This window comes from Carassius gibelio, chromosome B12, assembly GCF_023724105.1.
Source record: "Carassius gibelio isolate Cgi1373 ecotype wild population from Czech Republic chromosome B12, carGib1.2-hapl.c, whole genome shotgun sequence".
Taxonomy (NCBI): Eukaryota; Metazoa; Chordata; class Actinopteri; order Cypriniformes; family Cyprinidae; genus Carassius; species Carassius gibelio.
The window spans coordinates 599,586-614,315 of NC_068407.1; the positions used below are offsets into that span (position 1 = coordinate 599,586).

At 33.1% G+C, this 14,730-nt stretch overlaps 1 protein-coding gene across 1 annotated transcript; it reads right to left on the reverse strand.

The window, feature by feature from the left end:
- Positions 1-4,708: 4,708 nt before the first annotated feature.
- LOC127968759 (anaphase-promoting complex subunit 16) lies at positions 4,709-7,114 on the reverse strand. Its single transcript, XM_052570098.1, has 4 exons — positions 7,002-7,114; positions 6,208-6,356; positions 5,864-5,938; positions 4,709-5,092 (listed from the first exon to the last, which is right to left on the reverse strand). The coding sequence occupies exons 2-4, from the start codon at positions 6,347-6,349 to the stop codon at positions 4,983-4,985; spliced, it is 327 nt and encodes a 108-aa protein (XP_052426058.1). The 5' UTR covers positions 6,350-6,356; positions 7,002-7,114; the 3' UTR covers positions 4,709-4,982.
- Positions 7,115-14,730: the final 7,616 nt, after the last annotated feature.

A 14,730-nucleotide genomic window follows, 5' to 3' on the forward strand; every position in this document is an offset into this window, starting at 1 on the left:
ACTTTACGTCTCACTATTCTGACTTTACATCTCACTATTCTGACTTTACGTCGCACTATTCTGACTTTACGTCGCACTATCATGACTTTACGTCTCACTATTCTGACTTTACGTCTCACTATCATGACTTTACGTCTCACTATTCTGACTTTACATCTCACTATTCTGACTTTACGTCTCACTATTCTGACTTTACGTCTCACTATTCTGACTTTACGTCGCACTATTCTGACTTTACGTCTCACTATTCTGACTTTACGTCTCACTATTCTGACTTTACATCTCACTATTCTGACTTTACGTCGCACTATTCTGACTTTACGTCGCACTATCATGACTTTACGTCTCACTATTCTGACTTTACGTCTCACTATCATGACTTTACGTCTCACTATTCTGACTTTACATCTCACTATTCTGACTTTACGTCTCACTATTCTGACTTTACGTCGCACTATTCTGACTTTACGTCTCACTATCATGACTTTACGTCTCACTATTCTGACTTTACGTCGCACTATTCTGACTTTACGTCTCACTATTCTGACTTTACGTCGCACTATTCTGACTTTACGTCTCACTATCATGACTTTACGTCTCACTATTCTTACTTTACGTCTCACTATTCTGACTTTACGTCTCACTATCATGACTTTACGTCTCACTATTCTTACTTTACGTCTCACTATTCTGACTTTACGTCTCACTATCATGACTTTTTCATCTCACGACTGACTTTACATCTCACTATTCTGACTTTACATCTCACTATAATGACTTTACATCTTGCAATTCAGCTTTTAATTCTTTAAATTCTGACTTTACGTCTTTGTAAAAGATAACTTTATTCTGACTTTATATCATTGTAATTTCTGACTTTACAACTTGTAATTCTGACTTTAAATCTTGTGATTCTGACTTTATATCATTGTGCATTTCTGACTGAATTTTACGTCTCACAGTTCTGACTTTACATAGGTTTCCATGTAGCAGACACACATAGTGTCGTAAGTAGTGTTTGTTCTATCATTATTGCTAATACATGTATTATAGAGATGTGATTACTTTGGGAAACTTTCTCCTCAGTATTTATCTATAACTAGGTTGTGAGTTTAATACTAAAACATGGTGTACTGGAGGGTGACTATAAATGTAACAACAGATTGCTTTGGATCAAACACATGTTGTGTAAAACTCATTTACAGTTGTATAATGATCCTTATGACTTCTATGAAATGCTGTAATTAGCTGAGGGTTTCCTGGTTAAAACTTAAAGCTGTTTGTCCATTTGAAAGAAAGACTTTGACCACTTCAACTGTGAATAATAAACCGTTTCTTTAGGACAAAGAATTAAGCAAGCAAAGCAAATAAGGTTTAGAATCTCAAGAAATCTATTACTTGAAGCTCTCTCAGACTGACTGAAGTTACACTAGATGGACTTTTATTAAAGTAAATGCACACATTCCTATATATATCATGTAATGGAGGTTTGTTGGACGGAAGCCAAACTTCACAGATGTACTTCAGCGGGACAAACAGTTCCCTACAGACGAAAACAAAGACACGTGTTCCTCGTCCAGGAACAAAACATACCGTCCCACTTTATTTACATCTCACAGAGCCGCCTTTATTTTATGGGCATTAAGTGAATGACCCAAATGATGCCATGAAATCAACGACAGTCTGTTATTTTATTGTGAAAAGAGCAATGTTTGTGCAAAATGCAGATCTTAATATGTGCTAAGAAACGACCATTTGAAAGACCATACGGATTTTCTTCTAAAACCCATTTCACATGTATTATTTAAAATGTGTTTATATTATATTAATACTAATTACTTAATTCATACTAAATACAAAATTTTATATATATATATATATATATATATATATATATATAATTTTGTATTTAGTATGAATATATATATATATATATATATTTACGCATCATTACATTGGTTGTACTGCCTTTAATTGATCATTAACAACAATGTATTCAAATGAAAATATAAAAAGGATCACTAATTGAGAATGATAACAATGTCAAAAATCTACAAATTCTGGAGAGATTGTATTATTGGAAAACTGCATTAAATGTCAAAAGGAATTAAACAATTTAAAATCAATTTTGATGAACAATGTTTATTTCCAATATTTTTATATCTTTCCAAATTTGTTCCATTCCCATTTAATGCCAAATATAATTTCTTTTTGCTGTGACAAACATCTTCCATGAGCTCCACCCTGTGTTTCCTAGTGGTGAGTTAGAAAAGCCCTTTTGTTGAATGCAGAAGTGGACAATCATCATCTCAGCTAGAACAGAACAGAACGTTCAGTACTTTCATTCAGAAACATCTCTGTAGCCTGCTTCAGTAAAGTCTGATAAACATCTAGCGACGTTCAGTGGATCATCAAGCATCTGCAGGAACTCAAAGAGATGTTTACACAAGGCTCACATTGCATTGCTATCCCTTTCCCACTCAAGTTTTAACATGAACTTTAACTTTTATTCCTATTATTTCCACAGAAAAGCAGCAAGCTTTAGGTGATGAACAGAAGAGTGATGTGCTTGTTATCTGTAGGAGCTTCAGCTCAAGGACAAAGACTGAGGCTCGTATTTTTTATCTCCACACAGCTGTCTTTCGTTCGTTCCCTTCTCTGTGTTCCTGCAGGATTGTGTCCCACACGATTCCCTCGTCTGTCTCCGAAATAAACCTTCAGCCACTGTTCAAGCCAAACAGAGTTTCTCACACACATGCTCAGTTGAGTTAATAATAACTAGAGAAAACACACACTGACTAGAGTCACCGAAAAACATTTTTGTACAGGAAGGAATGTAAATGTGACACACTTTTGCTTTTTGCAAACGACTTACACTTTGAATAACAAAATGCATTGACAGGTGTATGGCTTGAACTTTCTGAGAGATTTGAACATGACAGATTAATAATCGACAATTTCTGGAAAGAAAAGGTGGTTCAGAAGCAGAGCAAGTTGTTTAGTTTTTGTTTACAAAAAAATTATAATTCAAAAATACAATATGATAAAATAAAAAACCCTAATAAATATAATAATTAAATGAAATACTAATAAGAAAACGAATAAAACATAATAAACATATCCCATTAAAAAACAAGCATATTAAAATAGAATTTTCTCTTCGAATTGCATATAATATTTCAAGTTTTAACATTAATTTTTAAACATACTGTGATGTGTCTTTGTCAAAACTTTGTAAAATTGTGTTTTAAACACAAAATAACCAGGTATATTTATATTATAAATATAAAAATATTTTATTATAAATGTTTCAATCAATGCATTTTAACTAACTGAATATTGCTAGTCAGACAGCTATACATATTTAAATCATGTTCATACTTTTAATAAAGGTCCCCTTCTTCGTGATCCCATGTTTTAAACTTTAGTTAGTGTGTAATGTTGTTGTTAGAGTATAAATAATATCTGTAAAATTCCAAAGCTCAAAGTTCAATGCCAAGCGAGATATTTTATTTAACAGAATTCGCCTACAACGAACTACCCGTTTGGACTACATCCCTCTAGTTCCTTTAGTAATGACGTCACTAAAACAGTTTTTTGACTAACCTCCGCCCACATGAATTCACAAACAGGGGGCGTGGCCTTGTTGCGCTCTGACGGAGAAGAAGGAAGAGCTTTGTTTGTGTTTGTCCTCATGTCGTCGAAACGCTGTTATTTTCATCTTGGAGTCCAATCACCTTTGTTTGGGCTTCCCAGGGACGCTGTACTTGGAGATTAATGGTTACAATTTATGTTTAACTTGGTTCCCGAAAATTATAATCCACATGTAAAACTATGTGCAGCACACTGAGGACAGCTTCCTCAATCTCAATCAGTTTAATGCTGGATTCGCACAAAGATTCTTCCTGAAAGATGGAGCAGTTCCCTCTTTGTCTGGAGAAGGCGTTGTTTATGGACCACAACTGGTAAGTGTATTTTATTATTTATGTTGGTGCGTTTAACAGTTTCTGTAACTTATTACACAAAGGGCAATGCTGTTTAGCTTTGTTAACTAGATGTTAGGGCTGTGCAAAAAATCAAATGCGATTTTCATGTGCATGTCGTCAGTAAAGACGCTCCTGTGATTATAAATACATCTCCAGCACATGCTCCTGCTCACTTGCTTCTCAAAACTAGTCCAATCGCGTTTGCAGAGGGTAACGTGCGCTCAGCTGCTGTCGAATCACAACACAGGAACCGCTGGCCCAATCAGAACTCGATACGTATTTCTGAAGGAGGGACTTTATAGAACAAGGAAGTCATCAGCCCGTTTTTATGACAGTGAAAACAGCAGTATACAGATAGGTGAATTGTGTGAAAAATACTGTTTTTACACGCGAAACATGAACACATGTTATATTGCACACTGTAAACACAATCAAAGCTTCAAAAAAGCGCGAAAAACGGGACCTTTAACAGAATAAATGCAATTGTTTTTGCACACAATATATTTATGCTGAATCTAAGCAATTTTTAAATGTATTTAGTTTTGCATCACACTACATGAACTAGTTTATTAATTTTAAAACTGTATAATCCAATGTGCAATTCAAATACATGCATTTTATTTATTGAGCACATTAAAGTAAATAAACTCAGTACAGATTGTATGTTAATGTTTAAGTAGATTTTAAAGCATTATTTAAATGAATTCATGCAACCTTATGAGTTGTGCTTAAAAAGGCTTTTATTGTCATACATATACAAATCCACACTGAAAACAAGGGGCTATTATTTTAAAGTATTCCTAATGCTGTATCTATAAACACAATGCATATTTACACATGTGATCACAAACACTGATGATTATAAAGCAGTGCAAAACAAAACAACACAACATACACCTACAGTACATTCATAAGAACTTCAGCTGATTCAAGACGGGTAAAAACCAATGAATATGTGTACGTGCAGAGAGACTGATCCGTCAGTTCTGAACGCAGTCATGAGGTCGTGAACCCCAGGAGCTGCTCGATGGGTTTATATTTCCACTCATCCGCCTCCAGCTGCTCCACCAGTCCGGCCAGACGCTCCATGCGTGACACCTGCTGATCTGAGATCAGAGACAATCCAGATCAACCTTCGGTGACGCTCAAACTCTAACACGCACAGAACTTTAAAGGAATATGTCATACAAAAATGAGAATATGCTGAAAATGTGTTCATCCTCAGGTCATTCAAGATTAGGTTTCTTTATCAGGAGAAGTGTAGCACTGCATCAGTGTCTCATCAATGGATGCTCTGCAGTGAATGGGTGCCGTCAGAATGAGAGTCTGATAAAAACATCACAATAATCCACAGCACTCCAGTCCATCAGTGAACATCTGGAGAAGACAAAACCTGAAACACATCCAGCATTAAGATGATTTTAACTCAAACGCACAGAGTCTATAATCCATAATAACACTTCCTCCAGTGAAAAAGTGTTCTGGTCTGAATCAGGAGAGAAATCTGCACAGATCAAGCAGCGTTTAAACAGATCTAAACTAATCTGTGAGAGACAACAGGAGATGCACTTTTTCACTGGAGGAAGTGTTATTATGGATTATTATTTTAGTTAAAAACATCTTAATGCTGGATGTGTTTCAGGTTTTGTCTTCTCCAGATGTTCACTGATGGACTGGAGTGCTGTGGATTATTGTGATGTTTTTATCAGACTCTCATTCTGACGGCACCCATTCACTGCAGAGCATCCATTGATGAGACACTGATGCAGCGCTGCATTTCTCCAAACCTGATGAAGAAACAAACTCATCCACATCTCAGATGAGCTGAGGGTGAACTACATAGGTTTGTTTTGTTCATTTTTTTTATTTGCGCTCACCATGTTTCACCTGCTTCAGTGTGGTTGCAACTTGATAGCTGAACACAGACTCGCATAAAAATCGATCAGATCCATCTGTGGGGAAAAAAGCAAATGTATACATGCAGTAGATTAGCATTGTGACAAACACACTGTAGATCACAGAGTCTGGGAAACACTGGGAAAATGACCCAGAAACCACGATCAGATTCAAAAATGATTTCACAAACAAAACGGCACCAGGGAACTGGGAAAAAATGTTCCATAACAGTTTACATAACAGGCTTATGTGGCAACCCGATTAGGCATTTCTGAGCTTTAGAGGGATGGAAATGTTATTCAGCGATGCTAAAGAAAGAACACACCCTCCATCATCTCTCCGGCTCCTTTGGGATACGTGTACAGCACTTTCCTGGGCGGGATGAGCTCGGAAGCACTGAAGCCGGATCCGGTGACCGAGCTGCCGCTGACTCCTCCAGCCGAGGACGAGGACGAAGACGCTGCCATTCACTACCTACAGATCACAACACAGTAAAACACACCAAAAGCACAATAAAACACACCCAAAAACACAGTAAAACACACCAAAAACATATAAAAACAAACCAAACACATCAAAACACACCAAAAACACATTAAAACAGCAAAAGAGGACAGGAAAGACGGTTCTCAATGAACTAAACACATCTACTTCAGTTTCTACAACACTATAGATTACAGATTCATTCAATCTCTAGCACTGTTTGGGTAAAACCTGGTTTTCTAATACACACTGTAGACTACATCACTAATAAACAGAGAAGACTGTAATACATATTTACTACAACATTAGCAGTGGGACAAATGTAAACACGACACAAAACTTCACGCTTTGAATAAAAAGCATTATATAGCAGCCTAGAGAAAACACTATACACACAGAGAGCAATCAGAGAGACACAAATACAACATTTCATTGTATTAGTTCTTTTAACTTTGAGATTTTAGTTTAAAATACAGGAAATTAAACGGTATCTATAATTTGAACACTCGTAGAGCGTAAATTATGCGCTACTATTATTATTCCTCACTTAATTACCATTTTAAGAGCAATATACTAAAAAAAAGGATAACAAGAAAGTTAAATATGTGTTAAAATCGTGTAGTTTTTGTTGATAACCTGCGTCAGTCGCTGCGAAGCCGCCGTTGACGTTTCTTCAGTGCGTTACGTTGTTTACGTCAGTTTGACGCTGATCTGACGTCAGAGCGCCCCCTAGCGTCGCGGCGGAAAGAGGCCAACGTGACGTGAGGCCCATTTATTTATTTTTCTTCATTTTTTTAAATTATATTTTTTTGGACTTTGTGCATTATTATTTTATATAGTTATATTTTACAATAATAATGTTAGCCATTTTAACTCTTCATCTTAAATGTAAGAGAAAACTCACAAGGGTTGCCTTAACGAATGACTAACTGAAATAAAACATTTAAGAGGAAAAATGACCAAAAATGTAAATAAAAAAACCTAAAATTTAAGCTGAAAAGAAATATAAAAAACCCTAATGAATATGACAAAAGCACACACACACACACACACACACACACACACACACACACACACACACACACTAATACTTACATTAAAACAATTAAAAGTTGCCTTTGGCAGCTAACTAAAATAAAATACATTTAAGCTTTCATAAAAAATATTTACATTTTATTTTAATTAACTAAAATAAATTTAAGTTCAAGTTCAATGTGTGTGTGTGTGTTTTGAAAACAGTATAAGATAAAGTACAAAAATGACTTAAACGGAAATAAAATTTAAAGCTAAAGATAAAAAAACCCTTTAATAAAAATGACAATGCACAAAATAAAACCTACTAAAAGTGTTTTTAATTGAATCTTAAATATAAATATTGCCTGAAAAAAAATTAGATATAAATTATAAATATCCGATGACAAATAAATTAATTTCAGTTAATTTACAGTTATTTCACTTTAGTTTTCCATTTATTTTAATTAACGAAACATATTTTTAATAGTTGTGATTTTAGTTTAAATGTTTTACTGTGCATTTATTTTCATTTTATAATGCGACTATTTGGCTTCAATTTTATTTTACTTTTAGTTGTAGTAATTTTTGTACTTATTTAACTTGTTTAAACTTATCATTATATCAGAATGATTTCTGAAGATCATGTGACACTGAAGACTGGAGGAATGATGCTGGAAATACAGCGGAGCATCACAGAAATAAATTACACTTTAACACAGATTCACACAGAAAACATTTTTTTTAATCATAATAATATTTAATGATTTTACAGTATTTTTTTATGACATTCATGCTGCCTTAGTAAGCAGAAGAGACTCAAAACCATAAATCTCACCGAACAAAAACTTTTGAACGGTGGTCAATGCATAGTTCACATAGTTTTAAATCTCAATCCAGACATCATACATGATTACAACATTAGAGAAGATTAAATATAACTGACATAAGTGAAGTAACTCACACTGATGAGCAACAATCTCTACTCTTCATTGTTTGTTATTGTGTAAAAATGTAACAGTAATTGTAGAAAACAAATCTGCTTTTACAAAAACTATAGCATTACCATGCAAAGACACACACACACACACACACACACACACACACAAACACACACACTTCTTGTTGTTTTTTTAGGGCAGGAGCAGCTTGTCCCGTCCAGAAGAGACTACGCCTGCTTTCTCAGAACTTCTGTTCCCTTAGTTCAAATCATTCTGAGAATCAAATCCAGTAAACAACATCATTCACTCTCTGTTTTAACATCTACTCTCTGGTGCACATGCGAGTTTGCTGTTTGTGTCACGAAATCTCTCTGAAGTGTCACGTCCGAGTCCCCCATCAGCTGCTTTCCATAGTAACCGCTGATTCTGTCATGCAAAATATTTATGAATGTCACCCTTAATAAGACTTGTAAATGAAGCCTGAAGCTGTGAGCCTAAACCGAGACACTACAACACTGCTCTGGGATTTGCTGATGAATGCATCACAGTTCTCTGTTTTGCAATTGATTTATGCATTAATAATCAGTTATTTATATTATTCATTATAAATATTAATATAAATAGTATAAAGAGCATTTTGATGGAACAGTTTGCATGTGCAATTTTTATTTTATTTATTTATTTAATTTTAGTCTATTAATTTCTGCTCTTTTTAATCAAAGCATTTGCCAGTTGTTCATGATTTACTGCATTAGGATTACAAATATTTTAATGTAATTTTAAAACAATTAAATATTTATGAATACAATATGTTATTAATAGTGTATAATATACATAAAACAATTTTTTATATCCAATGAAATATTTTAAACATGAAAATAGTAAATTCTTTATACAGTGTTTTATTGGGTACGGATATATTTATATATAAGGATATATACATTTCAGAGCTTGGCATAAAATGGTATATTCATGAATGTTTTATTTTTTAAAGATTTTATTAGTTTGGTTTTCCAGATCTAAAAGTGTTTTAAAAGAGACTCCCAGGTTTTTAATGATTGTGGGAATCTTGGTTATTTTTGAGAGAGTGAAATAAAATAGGAAATCTTTGATGTTAAGTTATTTTAGCTGATTTTAAAGCTTGTTTTGTCATTATCGATGCACTGTTTGAAAGTGTTTTGTTGTGTTGCTGTCAGTCAGTGTCCAGCAGGTGGCGCTATACTGTTAAAATGAGGCTCTGTTGTGGACCTCAGACACAGAAAGCTCTTCAGGTTTTTCTACACCCTTGCATATGCGTCTTTTACATTACAAAATTCTACATTACATTAAAGTGTCCTCATTTGCAAGTCGCTTTGGATAAAAGCATCTTCTAAATTGCTAAATGTAAATAAACAAACCCACACACACTAAACATGCAGACAAAGCTATATGTATGTGTACTGTGTATAATTATTATCAATAATTAATAATAAATGTTTCTTATATATATATATATATATATATATATATATATATATATATATATTCATGCATGTGTTTGTATTTATAAATTACATAATAAATATACAGATTAGATACACAACGTATATTTTTTATGCAATTAATCGTTTGACAGAATTATTATAGATATATTATATGCAGTTATATATGTATACATTATATTACATTTTAAAATACTTTAAAACAATTATAAAGTTATCAGACATTTATAATTTAAAAATATTATATTTTAATATATCAAAAAGTATTTCAACTCAATTTCTATCCAATAAAATATTAAAACATTTTAGAAATTAGAATATAATTTTTTTATTCATTATACAGATGCATAGCCTTTTGATTTTATTAATTAAATGTTGTTTTTGTTTTTGTTGTTTTTTCTCCCAAAACTAAAAGTATTTTTAACCAATGGCATGACTTCTCCAGTTATTTACTGCATAGAGGTTAAAAATATTGTATGAAAAAAATATTTTTAATATTTTAATTTTAATATTTTTTAAAGCATGATATCATCAATATTATTCTATCCAATAAAATATTTTAGAACTTAGCATAGAAAGTATAATAATTACACGGGTGCATATAGTTTTATGATTTTATTAATTTGAATGGTTTTATTTCAGATTTAGAATTTTTTATTTTTTAACCAGTGACTTTTCCAGTTTATTATTTACTGGATAAGGATACATATTGTAATATTTTATTTTTTTGTATCTTTAATTTATATTATTACAATAATAATAATAATAATAAAAATACTCCTTTATTGTAGAGCTTAACTGTCATGAAAGTTTATATTCATTATATAAATGCCCATATAGCGTTTTAAGATATCACAGATCTAAACATTGATTGTGAGGATCCTGGTTCTTTTGAAGGGATGAACTAAAATAAGCTGAAATCATCATGTGATATTAAGAAAACACTAACAGCTCTGATCATGTCATGTTGTTTCTCTGCTGGTTAATTAGTGTTGAACTCTCTTTCTTCGGTGGTTTCAGGAAACTAATGAGGTTCAGATTGACTAATATGCACAGTATAATGAATGTTTTGAAGGAGAGTGGGCTGGTTTTGTGTGTGTGCTGGAGTCATGACTCAGATCTGCTGAGTTTCTCCTCGTGGGACGCAGAAATCACTTGAGAGGCGTCAGCGTTTCCCTCGACTTGTGCCTGAACAACATAAAACGCCTCGCTTTTAGAAAACATAGTTTATGCAGATCTGTCCGATTGACTGCATGTGAATACGTATATGTGTGTACACTACCAGTCAAAAGTTTGGGATCAGAATGTTTTTTACTGTTTTTACAGGAGTTTCTTCTGGTCATCAAGGCTGCATTTATTTGATAAAAAATACAAGAGAAAATGTAATGTTTGTAAATGTAATGTAAAATCTTTTTCTATTTTAATACACATTCAAATCTTTTTTACTGTTTCATATTCTTTTTTGAATCTGTGATACTTTTTTTCAGGATTCTTTGATGTATAAAAAGTTAAAAAGAAGAGAATTTATTAAAAAAAATATACAACTTTTTTTAATAATATAAACTACCGTTTTTGAAAGAAATTAAAAAAAATTTTCAGCAAAGATGTGTTCAGTTGTTAAGAAGCGATAGCAAAGATTTATATTGTTAGAAAATATTTATATTTTAAATAAATACTGTTCTTTTAAATTTTTTATTCGTCAAAGAATCCTGAAAAAAGTATCTGAAAAAATAAAAGGAAACGAAAACTGTTGCCAACATTGATAATTCTATATAAATACATATTAATAATAATCTGTGTATAGATAGATACATAATAATATGCATACTTTTACTTAAAACCCTTTAAAATAAATACATGAATAAAAAAATATAATATTGCACAGATACTCAAAAATACACTTATGATATTTCTTTCTCTCGCTTTCTCTGTGTATACACACACACACACACACTATATTAATTAGTGAGTTAATTGATAGTAATGAAGTAAATGATGTTTCTCTTTCAGCTGAATAATGCTGCTAATAGATGCCTTTATTTCAAACAGAGGCAGTGAACTCCGACCTGTTTCCACATCTTCCCACTCAGTAAATGAGTGTTGAGTGAAGGCCGTGGGCTTCTTCTGTCCCCCTCCAGCTCTCTCTCATTCACAGCGCTTCTGCAAGCCTCAGTACACCAGTGTCTCTCATCTATTATCTTCAGACGTCTTTGATCTAGCGCTTTATAGTCGCACATCATGTCACTGAAAATCCATTCACATCTGTTTCATGCTCAAGGAGCTGTTGAAGTCTGCTGGGTTGAAATATAATATTGTGGATTTATTGTCAATTAGTAAATGATTAAATTAATAGCTCACATACATTAACCCATACTGCTTTGCTTTTGTTGAACATTAGTTATTCTTTTAATAACATCTCATTTTCCACGACAGTCAGGTTTATACCTTCATCTGAAATAAACTGTATCGATCGATATACTGCCAGCTGCAGAAGTGTTCTTTATGTCTGTTTCTTTAAATTCCATATTGATCATAAATATGTTTCTAAATAGACTTTTCCAAACTCTACGTTTTGACACCTGGAAAGAGTTTGATACTAAATGGCCTATTTATTTTGCAGTGGATTGCACTGCTGCACAGATACATTAAAACAGAATTATATCTTGCAATTATAAATTTATATATTTTGTAATGCTGGCTTTTGTGAGATATTAGTTCAAATTTACCTTTTTTTATAATAAAATATCTGAGAATATATATCACAATTCTTAAGTGTATCTCTCGAAATTCAGTTTATATCTCGCAATTCTGAGTTTATCTCTTGCAATTCTTGAGTCTATCTCTCAGAATTCTTCTTTACATCTCGCAGTTCTGATTTTATACATTTCGCAATCCTGAGTTTATACATCTCGCAATCCTGAGTTTATACATATCGCAGTTCTGAGTTTATACATATCGCAATTCTGAGTTTATACATCTCGCAATCCTGAGTTTATACATATCGCAGTTCTGAGTTTATACATATCGCAATTCTGAGTTTATACATCTCGCAGTTCTGATTTTATACATTTCGCAATCCTGAGTTTATACATTTCGCAATCCTGAGTTTATACATCTCGCAATCCTGAGTTTAAACATCTCGCAATCCTGAGTTTATACATTTCGCAATTCTGAGTTTATACATTTCGCAATTCTGAGTTTATAAATCTCGCAATCCTGAGTTTATAAATCTCGCAATCCTGAGTTTATACATCTCGCAATCCTTAGTTTATACATCTCGCAATCCTGAGTTTATACATCTCGCAATCCTGAGTTTATACATTTCGCAATTCTGAGTTTATAAATCTCGCAATCCTGAGTTTATAAATCTCGCAATCCTGAGTTTAAACATCTCGCAATCCTGAGTTTAAACATCTCGCAATCCTGAGTTTATACATTTCGCAATTCTGAGTTTATACATTTCGCAATTCTGAGTTTATAAATCTCGCAATCCTGAGTTTATAAATCTCGCAATCCTGAGTTTATACATCTCGCAATCCTTAGTTTATACATCTCGCAATCCTGAGTTTATACATCTCGCAATCCTGAGTTTATACATTTCGCAATTCTGAGTTTATAAATCTCGCAATCCTGAGTTTATAAATCTCGCAATCCTGAGTTTATACATCTCGCAATCCTTAGTTTATACATCTCGCAATCCTGAGTTTATACATCTCGCAATCCTGAGTTTATACATCTCGCAATCCTGAGTTTATACATTTCGCAATCCTTAGTTTATACATCTCGCAATCCTGAGTTTATACATCTCGCAATCCTGAGTTTATACATCTCGCAATCCTGAGTTTATACATTTCGCAATCCTGAGTTTATAAATTTCACAATCCTGAGTTTATAAATCTCGCAATCCTGAGTTTATACATCTCGCAATCCTTAGTTTATACATCTCGCAATCCTGAGTTTATACATCTCTCAATTCTGAGTTTATAAATCTCGCAATCCTGAGTTTATAAATCTCACAATCCTGAGTTTATACATCTCGCAATCCTTAGTTTATACATCTCGCAATCCTGAGTTTATACATCTCGCAATCCTGAGTTTATACATCTCGCAATCCTGAGTTTATACATTTCGCAATCCTGAGTTTATAAATTTCACAATCCTGAGTTTATAAATCTCGCAATCCTGAGTTTATACATCTCGCAATCCTTAGTTTATACATCTCGCAATCCTGAGTTTATACATCTCGCAATTCTGAGTTTATATATCTCTCAATTCTGAGTTTATAAATCTCGCAATCCTGAGTTTATACATCTCGCAATCCTTAGTTTATACATCTCGCAATCCTGAGTTTATACATCTCGCAATTCTGAGTTTATATATCTATCAATTCTGAGTTTATAAATCTCGCAATCCTGAGTTTATACATCTCGCAATCCTGAGTTTATAAATTTCGCAATCCTGAGTTTATAAATCTCGCAATCCTTAGTTTATACATCTCGCAATCCTGAGTTTATAAATCTCGCAATCCTGAGTTTATACATCTCGCAATCCTGAGTTTATAAATCTCGCAATCCTTAGTTTATACATCTCCCATCTGCTTGATCTGATCTGTGTGTGTGGATTATAGTCACAAACTCTCACATTATCCACACACACAGGCTAGTCATATACATGCATCATTCATTCATTCATTATAAATGATGACAAATTGAATTGATCTGATCAAAAGTGACAGTAAAGACATTTAAAATGTTACAAATTATTTCAGATAGACTAAATATCGTTATTTGCACTTTCTTCATCTCAGAATCCTGAAGAAATTAATCACGATCAGCCTTAATTGATGAACTTTGCTTGAGGTCAGCAGCGGTTGCGCGCAGATGCAGATCTCTCTCTCTCCCTCTCTCTGTCGCTATCTCTCTCTCTCTCTCT